The sequence below is a fragment of the Lichenostomus cassidix genome, chromosome 1, assembly GCF_008360975.1.
Source record: "Lichenostomus cassidix isolate B80296 chromosome 1, HeHo_3.0, whole genome shotgun sequence".
In the NCBI taxonomy this organism is placed as follows: domain Eukaryota; kingdom Metazoa; phylum Chordata; class Aves; order Passeriformes; family Meliphagidae; genus Lichenostomus; species Lichenostomus cassidix.
This window is the reverse complement of record NC_139479.1, coordinates 32,341,829-32,364,516: the sequence shown is the minus strand read 5'-3', so window position 1 is coordinate 32,364,516 and position 22,688 is coordinate 32,341,829. Positions and strand designations below refer to the sequence as shown.

At 36.3% G+C, this 22,688-nt stretch overlaps 1 protein-coding gene across 3 annotated transcripts in view; it reads left to right on the top strand.

Annotated features, from left to right (window-relative positions):
* Positions 1–22,688, top strand: part of HERC2 (HECT and RLD domain containing E3 ubiquitin protein ligase 2) — a 103,922-nt gene that overhangs the window by 78,946 nt on the left and 2,288 nt on the right. For all 3 annotated transcript variants that reach the window (XM_085055685.1, XM_085055695.1, XM_085055675.1), the window contains exons 72-91: positions 630–761; positions 1,271–1,429; positions 1,519–1,637; positions 2,022–2,147; positions 3,046–3,201; positions 3,334–3,449; positions 3,572–3,770; positions 4,959–5,173; positions 6,003–6,180; positions 7,871–8,032; positions 9,123–9,214; positions 10,087–10,226; positions 11,252–11,439; positions 12,104–12,301; positions 13,989–14,072; positions 18,415–18,556; positions 19,352–19,546; positions 19,642–19,754; positions 20,645–20,835; positions 22,504–22,609. In XM_085055685.1, coding sequence (XP_084911811.1) covers positions 630–761; positions 1,271–1,429; positions 1,519–1,637; positions 2,022–2,147; positions 3,046–3,201; positions 3,334–3,449; positions 3,572–3,770; positions 4,959–5,173; positions 6,003–6,180; positions 7,871–8,032; positions 9,123–9,214; positions 10,087–10,226; positions 11,252–11,439; positions 12,104–12,301; positions 13,989–14,072; positions 18,415–18,556; positions 19,352–19,546; positions 19,642–19,754; positions 20,645–20,835; positions 22,504–22,609 — 3,011 coding nt within the window. The remainder of the gene's footprint in view (positions 1–629; positions 762–1,270; positions 1,430–1,518; positions 1,638–2,021; positions 2,148–3,045; positions 3,202–3,333; positions 3,450–3,571; positions 3,771–4,958; positions 5,174–6,002; positions 6,181–7,870; positions 8,033–9,122; positions 9,215–10,086; positions 10,227–11,251; positions 11,440–12,103; positions 12,302–13,988; positions 14,073–18,414; positions 18,557–19,351; positions 19,547–19,641; positions 19,755–20,644; positions 20,836–22,503; positions 22,610–22,688) is intronic.

Sequence of the window (22,688 nt, the reverse complement as noted above, 5' to 3'; positions counted from 1 at the left end):
TTTCTGTTTCTTGCTCTGGCTTTTGTATCTGACACTACATGAATTCTTCACATCTTTAATCTTCATATCTCTGATTTAATTTTTAAGCACTATTACTTTGTAGTAGGTTTTGGAGGAACATTTTTAATCTCATCATACTTTGTGTTGAACTTACCCATACACTACATCATGTGCAAGGATCTCAGTAGTTACTGCCTGTTCAGTCATGAGGTGGGCTTTTAATGTTGACCCATTTTTTCCCCAGATGTATTTCATTACTGAGATATTTCTGGTTTGTTCCTGGTTGGAAGCTGTAAAGCTTAATTTAATGTATGTGTTGTTACATCTTTTTGTAATATGAAAGATAATTTGAAGATAGGACAATGGATTTTAGTAAGCTTTCATAGTTGCCTCCTGAATATGGTACTAAAAGTACTGAGGCTATCTGCTAGCACTTCTAATTGAACTTTTTAAGACTTAGTTTTGTTAATATAACATCTTTACATTTATGTTCATGTGCTTTACATAGCTTTTTTTCTTGAATGCCTTTGTGTGATGTTTATAATATTTAAGCTGTTGCTCTTGATGAGTGGCTAGCATATTGGCTCATACAGTCTAGCTGAATATGTTTGTCTTGCCCACTGTAACAGGTCGTGAGTGGTCAGACTGGTCTAGTGAATTGCGAATCCCAGGGGATGAGTTAAAGTGGAAGTTCATCAGTGATGGCTCTGTGAATGGATGGGGGTGGAGATTTACAGTTTACCCTATCATGCCAGCTGCAGGTAAGGTGTCAGAGACATAATTTACAGGAGGGGAAGAGTAGATTTTATTGTTTGCTTTTACACTGAACTTACTGTGTGATATTTACACAAGAAAGTTCAATAGCTCATTCACGTTTATACTAAGAAAACATTTTCATTCATACTTAGGAAGCGTTTTCAGCTAAGTCCTGAGACATGCACTTATACATAGAGAAGGGAGAAAAATACTTTGTAGTTGCTCTAGTTTGGCTCTTCATCAGTGAAGAGAGGATACTTCTGGGACACAATTCATCTGAAATGCCCTTATTTTTTGAAGTGCATCTGTTTTAAAATTAGGTGAATTAAGTCGTGAAAGTGCATCTTTCTTCCAGTCTCTTCAAAGGAAAGTAGAGCAGATAAATCAGATGCAGACTGGCACTCTAGAGTGCTGTGTTTGGTCAACTAAATCCTGTCTATGTTTTGTTCTTGTTTCAGTCTGAGGATGAACCTTCCCCAGCTCTTTTGTTGTTGTTGCTTTTTGTTTCTTGCAGGTCCTAAAGACCTTCTCTCAGATCGTTGCATTCTCTCATGTCCCTCAATGGATTTGGTTACGTGTTTGTTGGATTTTCGCCTAAATTTTGCTTCCAACAGGAGCATAGTTCCTCGCTTGGCAGCTTCTCTTGCAGCTTGTGCTCAACTGAGTGCCTTAGGTGGGTACAATCTTAAAATTGTCTGGTTTTTTGAAGTTAAGATGATTGTTTCAAGTAACTATGTTCTTTGTGTGCTTATTTTCCCTTAGCTGCTGGCCACAGAATGTGGGCCTTGCAGAGACTTCGGAAGCTGCTCACCACGGAGTTTGGCCAATCCATTAACATCAACCGCATCCTGGGGGATAATGAGGGAGAAACACGAGCTTTGGTAAGAGGGCAGTGATGCTCTCCACATTTTTCACATTAAGATGTATGTGAAGCATTAAAGTGCTAGCCCTGATGTTTTTTGTGTTAATGGCAAAATAGGAAATGGGCAAATGAATAGTCTTCTTGCACAGGTCTGTAAGTCTGTAAAGGTACTCCAGTTTAGAAAAGAAAAAAAAAAGCCTCGTTCCAAGTCTGTATAGATGTGCTTTTGGAAGTGCCAAAAAGTGGTAGGAATAATTTTGTTTTAAGAAGTGGATGGAAATGGTACTTCACACAGCTAACTGTGGTTTGGGAAGTTATTTGTGTTTTGTCACAGTCTTCTAAATAATGTGCTTCCTGTAATGCATACAGGACGACTAACTTTCTGGTTGTGTGGTGTCTCTAGAGTTTCACAGGGAGTGCTTTAGCTGCTCTGGTTAAAGGTCTTCCAGAAGCTTTGCAGCGACAGTTTGACTATGAAGACCCCATTGTGAGAGGTGGCAAGCAATTGCTCCACAGCCCTTTCTTTAAGGTAATGCAGTACAATCAGTAAAGAATACATTAAAATAGTTCTGGGATTTTTTTGAAATGTGTTGAGCTTACCTAGTTCTATGTCAGAAACATTTACTGACAAAACCAGGATACTCTTCTAAAAGGAGAATCAAATATACAAGTGAAAAAAAGGAGTAACTAGCTGGGCAGAGAAACACAGAAAAACATTTTGTAAGCAAACTTTTTGGTAAGTGACTTTGAGTTGTCCTAATAGGAGTGTTGCGTATTTCTATTTAGTTAGTTCAGTACTCTGAAGGTTTTATTTATATCCAGTTGGAGCAGATAACAATGTCTTAGAGGCACCCTGTACTTCAAAGTAAAAATAAACAAGCTGAGGAAGTTCTAGAGAAGAACAAGAATAAAAGGCTGATAAAGCCTCCTTTGTAGTATAAAAGTGAAGTAAACAGGGTGTCTCTATCTTAAAAACTTAAAGGTTTATAGGAGGAGGAAGTAATCTGCTATTCACAATATTCATCTGAAAGATTGATTTGAAATTGAGTCAAATTGAAAATCAATAGAAAATTTATTGAATTGTACAAAGGAGTCTTAGTTTAGACATGGAAGGTAAAAGGTTAAGCACATGGTATTTGATATGGAAAAGTTAGTTAATCTAGGAGTGTGTTTCACAGGGAGGTTATAAAAATTACTGGATTGAAAGAGGAAATTAGATATCTAACCATGTGAGATAGTGTGGGTACACTTGATGTTAGCCCATCCATGAGGGTAATGTTCAGACTCTTTGTGTCCCTTGCACTTTACGTGTCTTTGAGATTGGGTCAGGCCCTACTGGCCTATGTGCTGTTCATCTCTATGAAATGCCTACTGATTTTTGTTGCATTTTTGATAAATCTCTAAAACTCTTTTCTGATTGTCTGCAGGTGCTTGTGGCTCTGGCTTGTGATCTGGAGTTGGACACTCTCCCTTGCTGTGCAGAGACACACAAATGGGCCTGGTTCAGGAGATACTGCATGGCATCCAGGGTTGCTGTGGCTCTTGATAAAAGGACACCGTTACCTCGCCTCTTCCTGGATGAGGTACTGCAGGAATACCTTGAATGGTTAATGGAACATGTAAAAAGATACACTGAGTTTGAGTTATTTTATGCCAACTGTGAAAGGAGTAACCGATAATTTGAATAAAGTTGTTCAATGCAAAATAATTCACAGGTGGCAAAGAAAATCCGAGAATTAATGGCAGATAATGAAAATATGGATGTTCTTCATGAGTGCCATGATGTCTTTAAGAGAGAGCAGGATGAGCAGCTTGTCCAGTGGATGAATAGGTAATTTCTTTCAGCTATTACTGGTTTGGTCTTGTGATACTTTGTTGAACAGTGATAAACTGCTTTTTTTGTGACTTTTAAAAATCTCTTCTAAGATTTTGTTTGGTTTGCATTTTCTGCAGACGACCTGATGATTGGACACTTTCAGCTGGAGGGAGTGGAACTATTTATGGTTGGGGTCATAATCACAGAGGACAGCTTGGTGGAATTGAAGGAGCAAAAGTCAAAGTCCCAACTCCATGCGAAGCTCTTGCTACCCTTAGACCAGTGCAGCTAATTGGTGGTGAACAGACTTTGTTTGCAGTGACTGCTGATGGGAAAGTAAGGATACAGTAAATGATTGCTTGTTTGACTCCCTTGAAATATTTCACCCTCGGTCAGAATGGGTGTGGCTAAATGAAAAATAATGTGCATAGCACAGGATTCTTGTTAGTAGTAGTAGTAATTTTGTTTTGGTTTTGTTTTTTTAGAGAATCTGAGCTGTTACAACTCCACCAGTACTTCCTAGGAATGCAGTGTACTATAGCATTACATGGGTGAAACAAGACATGTATTTTAGTTCTCAGTTCAAAAATATGATCAGATTTTGGAAAACAAAGTTGGGTACAAACAGCATGCTCACGGAGTTCCCTAAAACAGGGGTGATTATTTCTCTCCAACAGTGGAGGAGTGTAATCTGAGATTATTCACAGTTGGCTAAATGTTATTTAGATATTGCAGGATCTAATTTCCAGATGCTCAAATGGTGAGCAAAAAGGAATCATTCAGATTTTCTTTTCAATGTAGAAATTTAGTGTAAGGTATAGGAGAAAAAAAGCAGTTCATGAATTTGAAAAGTTTTTATTTTTATACAGATGGCAGCTGTTAAGGACGTGATGGAGAATTTTAGCTAGAACTTTGTGTAACAGTTACATTCATCTAGTGAGGTACTGTAATGATTCCTTGGGGTTAGTATCATCCTTGCTAATGATTCACAGAAGTGTAAAGGGCAGATTAATGGCATTTCTTGACATCATTCTGTTGAAAGAAATTTATTTTCAGAGACAAAAAGAGGTGAAGGTAGTAATTAAAATCGTATTTATGGATGGAAGGGAAAGAAGCAGCTGTGTTTAGGTGTGTATATTCTATTAGAAGAAAGAACAAAAACTAAAATAGGGCTTCTTGGAAGGAGAGGTAATAAATGATTTTGTAATGTCATCAAGCAAAGCTATGGTCTCTTGATAGTTTTACAAAATAAGCTTTAGTATTTCAAACTAAATCTTTTAAGTCAGGGAGAGTTCTTACTGACTTGAATAGAGCCACAGTTTCCCAAAGTTTTTTTTGTGAAATACTTTAAAGTATTTCTTGTTTTCCAAAAGAGAGAAAATAGGAAGCCTGTAAACAACTGGATTTTTTACTTTTTTGAACTGCTTTCCGATGTACATATATTAAGAATTCTTCTCTAGAATTAATTTCTAGGGAATGTTCTGCATGAGGCAAACAAAACTAATTTTATTCTTTACTTTAAAGCTATATGCCACTGGATATGGAGCAGGTGGTAGACTTGGAATTGGAGGAACAGAGTCAGTTTCTACTCCAACTTTACTGGAATCCATTCAACATGTGTTCATAAAGAAAGTTGCAGTGAACTCAGGAGGAAAGCACTGTTTGGCATTGTCTTTTGAGGGAGAAGTTTATTCTTGGGGTGAAGCAGAGGATGGCAAACTTGGTCATGGAAACCGAAGGCAAGTAACACTTTGAAATGTTATTTAAAAAAACTGTTAGTGGATACTTATCACAGTTGCTATATATTAAAAGTGCTGTATGAGTGTTCCCTATACACACAAGTCAGGGTAAAGCAGTGATGTGGAAACATACCTTTTAAAATTTGAAAGCTTCAACATATTTTTCAGGTAAGCAGTTTTTCTGATTTATGTATAGCATCCACAGATATGTTAGAAGACAATATGAAAAGTTCAGTGGCTTTACTTTAGCATCTGTCTTGTAGGTATGTGGAATTTCCAGATACTTTAGATAGCAAAACTGCTATTGTCCTTCTGATTTACATATGCACTGTTGCCTCCATTAAGTGAGAAGTTCTGTTGTGTTACAGATAATAATGTTCTGAACCAAATAAGAGTGCTTAAGTTCATGGGGGCAACATTATGTTTTTATACTAGTACATTTTACGCTAGAAATTTTGGTAATGTGTCTTACATTGGACTTATTTTCCAGGATAGATTTGACTAGATTTTAATAAAAGTGTTTTTGTAGTTTCAGTTTACGTGTAGTTCTGTAATATATGGTAAAATACTTCTTGCTTTTATAGGCCTCTCTCTATATATTTCTGAGTGATATATTTTTCTAGTTAAATGAATCTGATTGAATTTTTCTAGTTAAAAATAAATCTTTAGGATATTAAAAACTCATCTTTAGGATATTAAACTGGAGCAAAGCAAATACTCAGTGATTTTAGGTGTCCTCATTCTTGTTTTAAAAGCTTCTATCCATACACTGGTGAATGTGAATGCTCTGTCTCAAAAGTTTTGTCCTGACAGATGTTTTCCTTTTCAGCCCTTGTGATCGCCCTCGTGTGATTGAGTCTCTGAGAGGCATTGAAGTGGTTGACATTGCTGCTGGGGGAGCACACAGCGCTTGTATTACAGCTGCAGGAGACCTTTTCACGTGGGGAAAGGGAAGATATGGACGCCTTGGGCATGGAGATAGTGAGGACCAACTAAAACCTAAACTGGTAAGAAACCTTTGGAGCACTCAACAGTCTTAGTCCAGCTGGTATCTTCTGATTTGTAACTTCTTGCATTTCTACATACAAAGAATGAAAGGGCAAAACAGTGGCATATGTTTATGAGAAATTACCAAGCTCCCATGATTGAAAGGATAAAATGAAAAAAGGACCTGCAAAACTTTGCTAGCAGTCACCAAACAGCTTACAGGGAATTTATTTTAGAGATTTAAGGAAAACCACAGATAAAACACCCCACCCCTCAGTTAATAAATGCTACCCCTTCAGAAGAGTAGTTTGCACTGGAAGAAACAAATAAGCTCCTTGTCTTCTGGGTTTCCTCATTATTTATTTCCTGGGAAATATAACTGTTTACAGTGATAGCCCTTTAGTCACTTGTAAGCTGCTTTTTTCTCCTGACTTAGTAATGATGCTCTTAATTCCCATGGTTGAATACTGAGGTGTTAGTGAAGTATATACTAAGTTGATGAGAATTTAACCAAAGTAATTGTGAGGTATTTAATTGTTATTTGTTAAAGAATGGTAAGCAATTTTTGATGAAAAAGATAGATGTTTTCATCTGATTCTTAAGTGGTAAATTTGAGAACTTGGACAGTGTGGAAAGTAGGAAGAATGAGTATACTGGTAGCTGACACTTGTAATTCAGACTATTGTATTCATGTGAACTAGACTCCTAAGAGATTTTAGTCAGAATAGTGGCACTTGAAATACTGCCCTGCCTTTAAAATGAGAGTTCATTTTGCTTCCTGCATTCTCTTGCTGAAAATACAGCAAAGGCCAAGATTGCATTGGTTCTATCAAACTGAATGTTAGTCTGCTGTTTTTATTCATAGCTCTGTGTATGTATTTCTGTTGTTACAAGCATTAACTTTTCCCAGTGTTTTAATTTGTGAGATGAGTGTATCATGCATCTTAGTCCACTTTGGGACCTTATCACCTGTATCCAGATGTTCTCATTCCCCTGACCCCCCTCAAAAAACAAGATCTGCCCACCTTTCCTTTCCCCACCCTGCATGTTCTGTGTGAGTAACAAAATAGATAACCTGTAGATGAATTGAAATATGTGAAGTTTCATGCTGCTTTGGATGATGGACTGTGCCACCTGGAATCTATTTCAAGTAGCAGTGGCTTCCTATTTCCTAGATTTCTATTTCAAGGATAGGAAGGATGTGGGTCACAAACCTTTTACTTTGTGATTCCAAATCCCATACTTCATCACTAGATGGCATAATTTCAAAAGATGTTGACTAAATTCAGGTTATGATGCAAGTGCTCAAAAACTGTAAACTAGCAAAAGACTATTTGAAAATAAGACTTTTTTTTTCCCCCTTACTATATTCAGTACATGCCCAGAGAGCCTGAAATTATTTCAGCAGAATATAGTCTGTGATAACCTTAGATGTTTTGTATTAAATTGTTTTCCCTGACACTGAGGTAAAAAAATTCAACTAGTTCATCAATTTAAGAAAATAAATCCTGTATTTAAAATACATAGTTGATTTTCATTTTGCTGGTTTGAAAAGAGCAGAGCTCTTAGAGTTGCCTTTATTGACTTACTCCTGTGCTGCTTCAGACTTGTAGTTCCAGTCATCACCTCTCCAAGCTGAGTTTGTCATCTTTTGTGAAACTAAATGACTGAGTCTTTTTTGGTGAACAAAAATGGGTGATTTCTTTCCAGGTGGAAGCTCTCCAGGGTTACCGTGTGATTGATATAGCCTGTGGCAGTGGAGATGCTCAGACATTGTGCCTCACTGATGATGATACAGTCTGGTCCTGGGGTGATGGAGATTATGGAAAACTTGGGAGAGGAGGCAGTGATGGTTGTAAAGTACCAATGAAGGTATTTCTGTGTAATTTTTTCATTTGTTTAGACACCATGATGTTGGTGGAGAACGCTGAAGACAGGTTTGTCAATATGCGCAGACTTTCACCCATCCTGGGACATTAGGATTCTTCTGGTCATTGTTAAGAATGAACTTTGTAGGCTACAATAACAAGTCTTTAAGTTTTGTGCTGACTGTTAAAGTTGCACTTGAAAGTTTTCCTTTGTTTAAACCAGCGATATTTTCCAATATTTCTCATTTTAATTTTGGTTCCTGTAAAAACATTAGGTTTTGACAAGAAATCTTATTTCTGTGTTAATAAATTTAAAGTAGTTATAAAGTCATTCCAGAAAGAGGTATCAATTAACTGAAAAGTAATCTTACATTATATTAAGTCCTTCCTGTGTATGCATGGTTGACTTGGAATTTCTTCACATTACAAATGAAATCCATGTAGCCATCAAATTTGAATTCTGGCATTTGTTACAAAGATCAATGTCACTTGTGTTTGAGAAATGTCTGTGTCACTGTGTATACCTATGCACAGTGGATTTTAGATTCTAAATCCAGAATCACACTTAATTACTTGGATACAGGTATCCCCATTCTGTTTCCAAATGTTTCCAGCATGATGTAACATAATGTGAAAATAAACTTGTTTATGTTTCATCAATTAATCCCATAGGATTTATGGTAAAGTAGTATAAGGTCCTTCACAGAATAAATAGGAAGAGTCTGCTGGAGATATAAATATTTATATGTCAGCAGAATCACATCCATGTCATACAAGCTAAGGATGATTATTATGAGTGTTTGTAGATAAAGTGTTATTGTTTCTACTCAGGGCAATTGCAGAATAACTATTAGCAAAACGTACTAAAGGTGATCTTCAACAGTTTGTGAAATTTGAGCTTCTTTTTAGTATTTAAGCAGTAAATGGTAGAAAGATGAAAGGAGTGTAATTCTTCTCAATTTTCTACACAGGCATTTTAATTTGTAAATACACATGCAGACATACACTAGTATGTTTTATTTTACTTAGGACACTTCAGTCTACAGTCTTCTTAATTAACTCATTTGATTTTTCACTTGATATTATTTTTCTAGATTGATTCCCTCACAGGCCTCGGAGTGGTTAAAGTAGAATGTGGATCACAATTTTCTGTGGCCCTTACCAAATCTGGAGCAGTATATACATGGTAAGTATTCTGTATTAGTTATTTTGACTGTGTTAGATGGTACCTTGTCTGTAACAGATTATCAGTGTCACACTTCCTTCACTGTTTTGATCCTCTCTTCCAAAAATTTTTTGAGTTCCTGTGTTTTAATTAGTAATAAAATCCACCACTTTGGGGAACATTTTCTAGTGCCATGAATAAAAAATCCAGGTATTTTTTCTTAGAAACTTAAGCAAAGGGTTGTCATTGTCACAGGCATTGATCACTGCAAGATGCAGAACTTCCAAGGGGGTCAGAAGAATTAAAAGCATGAAGTGTCATGGAGGGTGGAAGGTGATAGCATAAATAACATTCTCACATATTATCAAAATTGTGTCTAGCTTGTGGTGGCTGTAGTCTGAGAATTTGATTTTAGAATTCATTGTTTTAGTCTTCCTCATACCATTCCAAGTTTTATAGTTTTAACTACTAGACTGAAATGTTTAAAAAGCCTTAGCAAAATACCTTCCCAACTTCCCTCAGCTACCTTGTTTGTATGATATTAGGTATCCTTTAACTGTATGAAGTTCCAGTCTCTGAAATCAGTAAATATACTGCTTTTGCAGGCAAATGCTTCTAATACTTGATTCCTTTAAGATTTAAAGACCACCCCCTGGAAAGGTGGTAAAAGGAACTACAGGGATTAAGTAGGAACAGTGCCTTGGAGGAGTAAGAATCTGTACTGAGTCAGCAGAATCACATCCATACAAATTAGGGATGATTGATGTTGAATGTTTGGGAAATATTTTGGTATTGTGCTTTATATCTGCAGATCAAAGATCGAACATAGCCTGGCATTAAATTTTTTCCACAGTTAAAACAAAGTTTTGAAATGTTTCACCTTCTTTGTGCAGGGGCAAGGGAGATTATCATCGCCTAGGTCATGGATCTGATGACCATGTTAGAAGACCACGACAAGTGCAAGGACTGCAAGGAAAGAAAGTTATTGCAATTGCTACGGGGTCTTTGCACTGTGTTTGCTGCACTGAAGATGGTATAAAAATCAGTTTACTTAGTTCTTTGCATTGAATTTGAAAAAATTGAAACTTTATCTTTGAGTCAACTGTTGGTAGGTTGTCCTTGAGAAGCTCTGGTTCTCTGTGTGCATGGATGTATTTTGTTTACAGATTGCATATTTCTTGAGCAACAAGCATGACATTGATTAAAAATGATCACATAAAACTAAATTAATGAAAATCAAAGAATTCAAGTTGCATAAACACTGATGATCAAAGAAAAATATAGAGCTCTAAAGGTAATTACAGAATGGTCAAGCCAGTAGCACTGAGTGGCTTTTTTTTTGTGGGTTCTTGTGAGTTTGTTGAAGTGTTTAACTTGCTAAATGAAACACTGCACAAGCAATATTGCTTCTTACATAGCAGGTTGAGATAGTGAATCTTCTTTGTAGCAGACTCACTCCCACAATTAACAGGTCTGCACAATAACTGAGTGTTTTATAGGTGCTAATGAAATACAGATACAGAAAATGAATGTGAGTAATGAATATAGCTGCAGAAAATGAACGCTCAGGAACAAGGTTGTTTCCTTAAAAGTATTTCCCAATTATCTTGCAGCAGCAAGCACATATTTTAGTATCTTCTCTAGTAATAAAGCTTATTATAGGATTTTTGTCTCATACAAAATATTAAGCCTTTTAATTTTTTTTTTTTTTTGTATTGGCTTTGCTTTTTCTATGCAACTATGAAATGCAGGCTGTTCCTAATGTTCTGTTACTCTTCTGCTCTACCATCTTCTATTCTGGAACAGAACCTTTTAGTTATACAAACTATGAAGAAAGAAATTAATCTTACGCTAGCTGCTCTATAGAGACTGTGGACCTAACTGTGTCAATCAAGATTTATCTACACTAGATAGTGGATTTCAGGATGGGTATCAGTTTAGAAGAACTCTTGTTTACAGCCCACGGCCTTATCTGGTCAAATAATTGCTATTTAAAGAAAAAAAGGAAAAAAGCTTTTGTGTTAGCTTCAGGATAATAAATTATCTTTTTTGTTTTAGGGGAAGTGTATACATGGGGAGATAATGATGAAGGGCAGCTTGGAGATGGAACAACTAATGCCATCCAAAGACCACGCCTGGTTGCAGCACTTCAGGGTAAAAAGATCAACAGAGTAGCCTGTGGCTCAGCACATACTTTAGCTTGGTCAACCAGTAAACCTGCTAATGCTGGCAAGCTTCCTACACAGGTAATATTTTTGGCTTACTGAATTCAGATTTTAAACACACATAGTGTGCACATTGCTGATGTTTTGGGAGACGTGTTTCTTTTCCAAATCCCTGCATAAGGTCAGTATGCTTTGTTTTGACTTCAAGTTTGAGCCAGTTACTTTGTTTTATTTCTGTATTTCCAAAGGATTCAATTTTTTCTGAGCTGAAAAAGCTTCTTCATTCAGTATTTAATCCAAATGTGGAACAGTCACTCAGTTTGAAATTTAGCAGGAATTTAATTCTGCCTTGCAGCTATGATAATGTTATGCTTTCCAAGGGAGCTCTTCGTTGCTTCCTTTATACTGAGAAGGCTTGATTTTTGAATATTCTGTATTTCAGTTATGCCTGGATGTAGTCATGACAGGATGTAAAATGCATTTGTGTATGGATAAATTGTAAAATATGGAATAGCACTTGTATTCTAGCCATCATACAATGTTTATGTTTAGTTCAGTTTAGTTGGATACTATTAATATCTTTAATAAACTGAACTCCATGTATGAAGTTTTGACAGAGTGAGTAAGCAAATATCTGAATTTCTATTAGAAGTTTACCCACAAATCTAAAGATTGTTGTTCTTTTGAATAAAATAAAGTATATGATATGTCTAAGTTACATTTGGATATCATTGCCTTATCACAGGTTCCTATGGAGTACAATCATCTGCAGGAAATTCCCATCATTTCACTAAGAAACAGGCTTCTGCTCCTGCATCACATTTCAGAACTCTTCTGTCCTTGCATTCCAATGTTTGATCTTGAAGGAAGACTTGATGAAACTGGCCAAGGACCCTCGGTTGGGTTTGACACATTGCGGGGAATACTGATATCACAGGGAAAGGTAATTTGTCAGAATGTTGCTAAGGGAGAGATTTGTAACCGTAGTGAAGTACTGTTTAAGTTATTTCTGAAGGAGATAGAGCTGTATATCTCAATTTGTTCTGTAAGTTGTGTATCAGGTGTTTGCATTCTGATAATGCAAATTTCTCTATTTGTGCTCTTTCTACAGAGTTTTTTTCAGTTCTTCGTCATAGTGCTTTTGCGTGTTGATCTTGAAAATAATTTTGCGCTGTAAATCTTCAGTTTGTAGTATAGCTGAATTCTAGAGTATTCAGTAGATGATATCCTGGAAAAAATGTAAGCAGACAATGACCAATTCATACCTGTTGGTATTTCAGTTATCAAGGTCAGGTGATATACTAGTTGATGCAAAGCTCTGTGCAGTACAAACTTGTTCTAGAATTGAGCTAAAAGTCAAAATATAATACCTGGGAGTTCAATCTCAAGCAGCAAAGAAAGGGGAATTGTATAGTTATTAAGTCAGTCATGAGAAAATATAGATAATTGTAATGCTTCAAAGCCACAGCACTTATTCAAAACTTCACATATGATAAGCCATAAAAACATGATTTGCCTTCATTATAATCATCAGGTTTGGGTCTGAATTTTCTCACTGTCATAGTAATTTGTCTAACTGAAAAAGAAAACATTATACAAACAGACAAAATCTGCTGAGAGATAGCTTTGAAAACAGAATTGGTTAAGATACCCCCTGCAGTGCTGTTCTGTGTCCTTAAATAAGACACATGGCCTGTAACTAGACTACTTAGTATCTATTGTCTCAGGGTCTCTTTCTCTAGACTCCAGTAAAATTGTGTAGTAGAACAATCAAGCTGTGTACATACTTCACAGACCAAGGGACATCATCCGAACCGAAAGTAGAAAGGAAATTCTTCCTCTTCTGTTCATGGGACTTCTATTTGTTAATGCTGTTAATTGTGAGTCCCTATGTTACATATAAGAATATGTGTGGAGGAGGCACATTCAACCTAATTTACTTGAGTCTGCAGAATAGTTACAAGAAAGGCTTCAGATGTAAGATAAAATGGGATATCAGAAGCATCAGACTACATCAGAAGCATTCATGAGGTATCAGAGGTTGTGATGCCATATTCATATCTAGGCATTTAAGTCAAGCTTACCTTCAGAGATTCTAGACTTAAAAATCTTCTTAATCTTGCTTGAAATTGACTGTAAAATTATATCCAAATATTTAGTGAGTGAACCTCACATACTTGAATTTGCATGAAAAGGGGTTTTTTATTTTTATTTGTTGTTTGTTCACTACTTTCCATAGCAAAATGATCTCAAATTTGGCTTTTTTGATTGTTGTTCTCTGATGTTAATTATTCCCTATATATTTACATTTTTCTGGTATAAACTAATTTATGCTTGAACTCAGCAATATGTTGGTTGCTTAATAATTGTGTCTGAGTGTAGTGCAACCTTTCAAGCCATGGTTTTGAGTGATACAGATGGGACCTTCTTCATTTTTTTTGTATCCCCACTGTTTGACATGAATCATATTAGCACTAATAACATGATCCTTGACTAACATCTTGCACCTTCATATTATGTTGCTTTTTTATTTCCTGGGTTGGACTATGTATTCACCTGCAAAAGATGTTCAGGGTTCTTACTTGATTTCAGTGTTGCCATTATCTGGATTTTTTTTTTTTTTTTTTCAGGAGGCAGCTTTCAGAAAAGTTGTGCAAGCAACTATGGTGAGAGATCGTCAGCATGGGCCCGTTGTGGAGCTCAACAGGATACAGGTATCCTAAACCAAAGTTCTGATTTACTCTCTCTATGTTTGACCCACAGTGCTGGGCTGGTCAAAGCCCTTTCTTTGTTTCAGCTGCTTGGTATCTGCTGAAGAGGTGAATTTTTATCAGAGAACCATACAATAAAGAAGTGAATGCAGTTAGGGCTGCTTAGAGTCTTTTCAGTAGGTTTTTATCCTTACTGTAGTTGTCTGGGGAGACAGTGACACTTGTTGAAATGTTAAGTGAATGATTTAGACTCTTAATGAGCAAAGTATGTCCTGCTTGACAAAGGACTGCTTTTTCAAAACTCACTACATTAGATAGTTTAAGAGAGCAGTGATTCTGATGCTTTTCTTACCTTCCAAATGCTCAACTGAATTATTCATCTGTTGCCTTCATAACAGAACATGAAGGGTGAAAAAAAAAAAAGGGAAGGAGACAGCTCTTGGATATAATTAGAATTCAGGCTGATAAACTCTTGTCATTTGCTGATCATCACATGTAGTCATATTGATTGCAAAAGTCTTTGATACAAAAGGGCTTTTTTCTTTATCATTGACGTTAGAAAATGTAATGTTGTGCCTTAGGCCAGATACGTCTTTTTTCCGTAGATACTTCTGTAACATAGAATAGTAAAACATTGTTTTCATTTAAATGGACTGCAGCCTGATCTTAGAGTCCTCGTGCAATTCTTTCCTTCCTGTTGTGGTGGGTTCTTTTTTTTTGTTCTTTCTTTTTTTTTTTTTTTTAATAATATTGGAAAAAGTAAGAATATCTACTATCTCTGAGGTTAGAGTGGAGAAATTATGAAAATTTAAACTTGTTCTTTTCTCTTAGTGAACAGAAATACATCCTGTTTTGGCTGAACCCTGTTTTTACTTGTTTGCTATTTTCTGTGGAAATTTAAAATTTCTTATGCTACTACTCTGTGATTAAGATGTGTTTTTCTAGTTGATTGGAATGGTAGCATTGCCAAGTCTTTACTTATTGAGTCCAACTGTATTATTTGGTAAGCTGAAGAGAGTACCAGAGACTTTAAAATTACTTTTTAAGTTTTTGAATTAAGAAAGTCCAATAAATAGTGCTGGTATTTCAAGCAGGAAACAAGCTATGAGTAGGTTTTGGGCTCATTTCCTAGTGTTCTCCCTCTTCATTAATTGAGATAGGCTTTCTCTTGGATTTCTGTTTGTTGTTTAAATCTGTCTGGATACCTAGAAAAGAATAGTCAGCTTCTCTTCTTCACAGCTTCTGGGGCAAATAAAATATTGCTGTAACTAAGTCTGTCAATTTAGCCAAGTGAAGACTAAAAAAGGTCATGTTCATAATCTGGCCTGATTACACAGAACCAAGTATGGCTTACAATTTCTTCAGTCACCTTTTGCTCAGAATGAAAATGTGGATTCTGAAACCATTTGATCCTTTAAAATATTTAATTGAAGATTCAAAGCTGCTTTGTGCAGTCTCAAAAAAGTTAAGTGTGAGTGTTAAAAATTTTCATCTACTTTGCAGTTGTAAGCTAAAGTGCAGCTGAGCTTTAGGACCCTTTGGCTTTCAGAAGACTTCTTGCAGTTTATCAACTATATGGTGCAGTCAATTCAATTCATTTTCCTTGGTATGAAATAAACAGATGAGTTTTTAATTTAAAGTTGTTTTCCAGATACTGACTTGTTTTTTAAAATACTTCCTCAGCATCCTTTGCTGTTTAGTGGTTTCCTTGGAAGTACCACAACTGAACATAACAGCTGTCTGACTTGCAGTGAAAAACCAAGCAAAACACAACTCCCTTGTCCTGAGGTCCAGTGTTACAGGAACCAGATTCCTTTAGAGTAGATCACATTCATCTTACATACTACTTGGCTCTGGGCCCTTTTCTGTTGGGAGCTTGTAATGGTGAGACATGGTAGTTTTCAGTCGTTTTTCTGCTCAGGGTGCATGAAATACAATGTGGTGGCTGTACTGTAACTCAACCAAGTGCCAGCCTGGTGTTTCTGTAGAATAAAATTGAGTGTAGATATTTCATGCTTTGAGATGTAGTATGAAGGCAGGCTTGGATGCATAGAGACAGTGTGGGATGCTGTTGGAGGACTCCATAGGGCAGAAGAAACCAAATTTCATGCATGTTTGTCCATACTACTCTTTGGGAATAGTCATTAAGTAAAATGTTCCAAAACAGCACCTGCGCCTTGTTCTGGAAAGGTATAATATAAGTGGTCAAAAACTGAGCCAGAAGTGAACTAGCAGTTAAATGCCTAGACAGTGTTCCAGTGCTCAGGTTTACTCACTGTCTCTCTTGTTAGCAGATCAGATTATCCTAGTGTTTAAGTTCTGGTGTAGTTCACATAGTGTCGAATGGACAGTGTGTTTTGACCTATAAGCAGATACTTTCTTAATGCTGTTAAAACTTATCTTTGCACAGAAGTTGAAAGGAATTTCTTCCTTTTCAAAAGGAAGCAGATTTCAGCTATTGAGGAGAAATGTCTACTTTCATGAATGTAATATGGCAAAGAATCTCCTGGTTTAATGTTCTTTGCTGTCAAGGGACGAATGTGATATGTGTGGATATATGAAGTGCCACTTTAAGACTGGTTTCTTACTCCTCACAAGGACTCCTTATGAAATGTGGGTTATAAAAATCTCACTGACATGAGTAAAAATGATCTGATCTTAAAGTAGCACAGCATATCAATCAATTAGTGATTTATTCTTTTTGAGTGTCATTTCAATTTAAATAATTTCCCTCCTTCCTGGTTATTGTCTTCTCCCTTATCAAAGGGAGAAGTACTGTTAAAGAACACTTATTTCATGATAGCCTTCATTTTCCTACACTGATCAGGCTAAGGTTTTTTTGTCTGCTTGTCTTTAGAGTAGAGAACAGTCTTTTCTCTACTTTTCATCTTTTTATACTCTGTGTATTCTGTAGCATTTGAGTTTTGAGCATAGAAAACTGAAACTTAAGGCACAGGTGAGAACTGTGTCTGTGCTTTTATAATTATTACACTGATACTTCTCTACCTCTTCTGATGATTTTGTGACCTATCTTTGACTTGTGTTTGTTGTCTTCATAGATCTATCTTAAAACTGTATATATTTGTTTTTCTTAACTGATTCCAACTTAGAAGCTGTCATGTTTTTGTAAATTTTATTTGTTAGTGTCCAAGTGCATGGCTTTATCTACTACATTTCTCCCAACTTCTGGGAGAGAGTTCTTCTGGGTTGAAGAGAGTCTCATAGAATGGCCAGTATTCTTCAAGCTACTTGAGACTAATACAGAGTTTCTCAACCTCAAACTTCTTGGGCATACAAATTTCTCAGAAATCCACTGAATTAAAACCAGCTTGTGTTGATAGGGAATGTCTTAGACAGAAGGAGGATTTGCGTGTCTCAGCCTTTCCATAAAACTTTAAAGAAATCTGGTGGTTGTTTTATCCAAAGCCATCAGAAATAAGCAGCATGAGAACAACTGGATTTTTAAATGCACTATAGCTTGTATTGTGACTAACTAGCTTGTATTGTCACTATAGATGAGTGGGATGAGTTTGGGTTATTTCTGAATGAACAGTCTCATGGATATTGGTGATCTGTGTAGGAGTCCCTTTGCAGTCAGGACAGGTTGAGAAATATAAATTACAGAACACCAAGGGGGAAAAAAATACCTCCAACTTTCTGTTCACTTCCCATTTCTTTCCTCTCTATACTAGTGAAAAACCTTTTGTATTCTCACCCTCTTTGTGTGCATCTCTTGAAGCAAAATCCATGGGATTTTACTTGCATGCCAGTTCTTATGGATCTCCATCAAATCTTAGAATACACTTTTTCTATAGGTTCCTGAACACATTATCTGGGTATCTATATACATACACATTTTGATAATATGTACTAATTTTAGAGGCTCCTAGTAAGTATCACAGGTGCATGTTTAGTCATTACCATTAATGAATATAAGAATAACACATATTCACTTTTCTGGCCAACAGCACAACCTCTAATCTGTCTCATGTGTGCAAAACTTACCCAGATTTGTCAGTTGAATCTATGAGTAGAGATAGGATGAATTAACTAAATGGATTGAAATCAGAAACACTGAATATGCCAAGTCATTGGCTGCTTCTTCAGAAACAAGGGAAGAAGTCTTTATCATCAGACTTCATCTTTGCTATACCTCTGTCTTTCCATTTTCCTTTAAAGATGAACAGATGCAGTGCTGAGTAGTAGCAGTTGAACAAATAACAATTGGAAATTAAAGAATAAGGTGTTGGTGGTGGAGAGAACTGAAAATTCATTACTTGTCTTTACAGTGATGCCAGCTGAAATGTGTTCTTACAGTGACTTTTATAACATGTTTACTCAATAGGTAAAACGCTCCAGGAGTAAAGGAGGACTGGCTGGCCCTGATGGTACAAAGTCAGTGTTTGGACAGATGTGTGCTAAAATGAGTTCCTTTAGCCCTGATAGCCTTCTGCTTCCTCATCGTGTTTGGAAAGTCAAGTTTGTTGGTAAGAAAATTCTCAACACCCAACCCCTTCCTATTTTGCACTTAACTTTGCAGTTTTCTTGGGATTTACTCTTTTGGAGAACGTGAAGGAAGGGAGGAAGGGAGGAAGGGATACAGAAAAAACAATGTATGTGTGTAGGCAGAGGAAGGTGCTTAAAATGTTGGGAACTAAAAAGCTTTTAAAAATTATTTTATAAAGTGCCTCAAGATTAATGGAAATATGTCTGTAATTCTCTTCAGATTCCAGGGACAGCTATTCTGCTTACAAAAAACATTCTGAAAAACCTAAACCTAATTTTTCAGCTGTCTGAATTGTTGAATAATCGCGGCTAGCTAGTTTTGCTGGTAGGCTGGTTTTTACAATTCACATATCACTCTGAGCTTTTTAATGAAAAATATTTTAGATTGAAGAGCCATTCTATCTATTGTATTTGAGCTAAACAAAACATGCCTACTTTAAAATACTGCTCATGAAAAACAGAGCAACACTATTCCTTTTCTATTCCTATTCTGTTTTATTGTGATCAGCATATAGCACAAAATATTAGTTGTACATTGTCAAAATAGTATTTTTGTCACTGTGATATGTCATAAAATCTTCTAAATAATTTTTGCAATAAACTGGAAGCCAAGCACAGAGTCAAACTTTTAAGGTTTTCATATGAACAGATACAACAGTGCAGGTTGTAGTAAACTTTTTTTGCTCAATTATTCCCACAGAGGAAATACAGTTTGTTTCAATGCTTCAGTTATTTTTGAAAGAATATTTAATTTTGAGCCTTTTTTCTTATCCAAGGTGAATCTGTGGATGATTGTGGTGGAGGTTATAGTGAATCAATAGCAGAAATGTGTGAAGAGCTTCAGAATGGGCTGACCCCTTTGTTAATTGTGACACCAAATGGAAGAGATGAGTCTGGAGCAAACAGAGATTGTTTCCTATTAAATCCTGCTGCCAAGTCACTCCTGCATATGAACATGTTTCGCTTTCTTGGTAATTTCTTAGTTACTTTGTGATATTCTGTGTACTTTGTGTATTCAGACTACCAGGAATCTAACTAAATAAATAAATAATGTTTAAACTTACAGGTGTACTTTTAGGCATTGCCATCCGGACTGGCAGCCCTCTGAGCCTCAACCTGGCTGAGCCAGTGTGGAAACAGCTTGCAGGAATGAATCTAACAATTGCTGATCTCAGTGAGGTGAGCAGGGAGTTCCTGGGTAGGATATAGCTTACAGAAGACAGGCAGACTCTAGCATAAATTTCTCAAGTGATTGGTTTCCCTGGTTTTTATGTGCTTGTATTTTGACTGGCCTTTTATATTTTGAGCCACTCTACAAAGATGATTTGTACTTACTATTGAAACTGTAAATTTAAGTTGTTCAAACATAGTTAAATAATCTACATGGATTCTAGAGCATTCTCAAATCTTCTCATGGGTTTGACTAGACAATCTTTGTGGTTGAATTCCTACTTCCCAGTAGACCTTTCTGTAGCTGTGTCTGTCTGTTGTTCTAGAATGTGATAACTGATTAGAGGGCAAGTGCCTGCACAATTTTGAAGTAAAAGAAAATGAGTTCAAACTGCAGCTAATTTGTACTCACATACTGAATATCACAAGCTTTCAGTTTCTGTTTACAGAGCTCATTAAATTTGGAGTAAGACTTAGGTCTTCATCACAAAGGAGAGTTCCTTCTCAAATACTGTAATGTAGGATTGTACTTATTGTAAAAGCACTGAGTAATTTACTTGTCAGTGAGGGAATTCCTTTTGTACCAAACCCAGTGCTGGTAGGGATGATTGTGCTTTTAAGCTTTAAATCCATATTTTCATCTGATACAATTTCTTGGCAAATGCCTTCCAAAAAGATTGAAATCTAGAATACGTGCACTGTCCCACATCCAATATAATGAAATTTTATGTAAAATACTAAGCTATTTTACGGCTTTGAAATCAAGTTAGACGGATTGTGTCCAGACATTTGTCAAAGGTTTTGGTAGTTTACATGTGATGCGCTCCTTTTGGTATGCAGGAGATGCTGTTGTATGGTGGTAGTAAACTGACTTTAACTGGGGTTTGTTATTTTCAAAGGTTGATAAAGATTTTATTCCTGGGCTTATGTACATTCGAGACAATGAAGCTACTTCTGAAGAATTTGAAGCTATGAGCCTCCCATTCACTGTGCCTAATGCAAGTGGCCAAGATATTCAGTTGAGTTCCAAGTACACCCATATTACACTGGATAACAGAGCAGAATATGTGAGACTGGCAATAAACTACAGGTTTGTTGAATAAATCATTTAAATTACTGATATGAATTTGCATTTTCTTTTAAAAAATAAGTATCAGCTTTTAAACAATATACTACTTTATGCTCTTACATAAAAGTATTTTCATATTTTCATGTGATTACAGTGTTGATTTTCTGATTTCACTTACTGAATCCAAGGAGAAAAATCTTAAACTTAATTTTTAGGAAGCAAAATAAACGAGCAGGTATGGCTCTAGATGTGTCCTGACAAAACAGTTTTGGCAGCCAATTTTATGGGTGGAGAAATGTCCCATGCATCTAATTCTTCCTATGGGCTAAAGTAATAGGCTTGATCAGTAAGCTCTTTGTGAATAGAGGTTAGATTTAGTACTGCTGCACTCAAACTTTTTCATATCATCAACTGCAGTCAAGGGCAGTGTTTGCTGAATTCTTACTCCAAGTTGGAATGCACAAACCCAAGTGTCCATTCCGTGGGTAGAACACCAGTGCACTCCCACAGGTGCCAAAAGCTGAACACTGCACTGAAATCATTGGGAAATAACTGCTTAATGTTTGAGAAGACCAGCCTTTGGTTGGTTATGTAGCCAGGTAGCTAATCTAGATGAGTACATCTCAGAGACAGTCATAAGCTTCTTGTATGTGAAGCAGTTGATCCTAGTGCCTACTGAAATATGTAAATTTAGATAATTTGGATAAGAAAATGGTTTGGGCTTGTTTTATTCACTCTATCGTGTTCCTCTTCTTTAGAGGGTGCTTGAGCAAGACTGTATCATTGCAGTCTTATATACTTGCTTATTAGTTTGTCATTGCAGTGCCTGCCAACAATTAGAGAGATTTCATTTGGAGCTGATATTCCTTTGAGTAAATAGCTTTGCTCTCTTTCCCGTTCCAGCTGTCCTCAGAGGACATGAGCAGTTCTAAAGCATTTTACAGTTAAAAGGCATTGTGGAGAAACATTTAAAGGTTATGTTAAGTATCAAGTTTTATAACTATATGAAGCCCTTGGGAGGAAAAACTGGCACCTGAATAGAATCCATGTGGAAGAGTGGACGCAAAAGACCAAACTTGTCTCAACATCTTTGTTTATTTTGATGATGACTAGCCTGAGAACAGGACTTGTCAGAGATGTTTCTGCTCTGGAGGGCTCTGTAAAGCATCTCAGAAATTATTTGACAGGGGAAAAAATAAGCAAAACACAAATCATGTATGGCATCAGGAGCAGTGAAATGTTACTTATCTGTGCCTGCTTTGAAATTAAAAAAAAAAATACTGTCCCCTCAGACATTCTATTTTAGTTCATACCCTTTTTTTTACCATAATATCTGTCTAGTGCTGCGAATGTTTGAAGTTAAGACTTTGAAGATACAGCTGCTCTTTTTACAAGACCATGTTGTTTCCAAGTGGGGTATCGGTCTGTTTCTGCCAGGCATAGCACATGAATAATACTGGAAATAAATAATCCTAAACACTGGGAGATATGTCCTCCATAGTGAGCTTGCTGAGCATTAGGGATTGATAAAGAAAGTTAAGTATCTTGTGATAAATGTTTGTTAATGTTCCTTGGTATATACCTTGACATTTGAGGAGAATGGTTCAAGTTGCTTTGATATCACTGTAATTGCTATAAATAATTGCTAGAAATGACATTAAGAGAAACTCTGAAAATGTGTCTTTGCAGGCTTCATGAATTTGATGAACAGGTTGCAGCAGTTCGAGAGGGGATGGCCCGTGTTGTTCCAGTTCCTCTACTTTCACTGTTTACAGGATATGAACTGGAAACTATGGTATTGATTTCTGCTTTGTTAGTTCTGTCACACTAACTTAGAGTGAGAGTATTCACTCATTTATTTTACTAAGACAAAC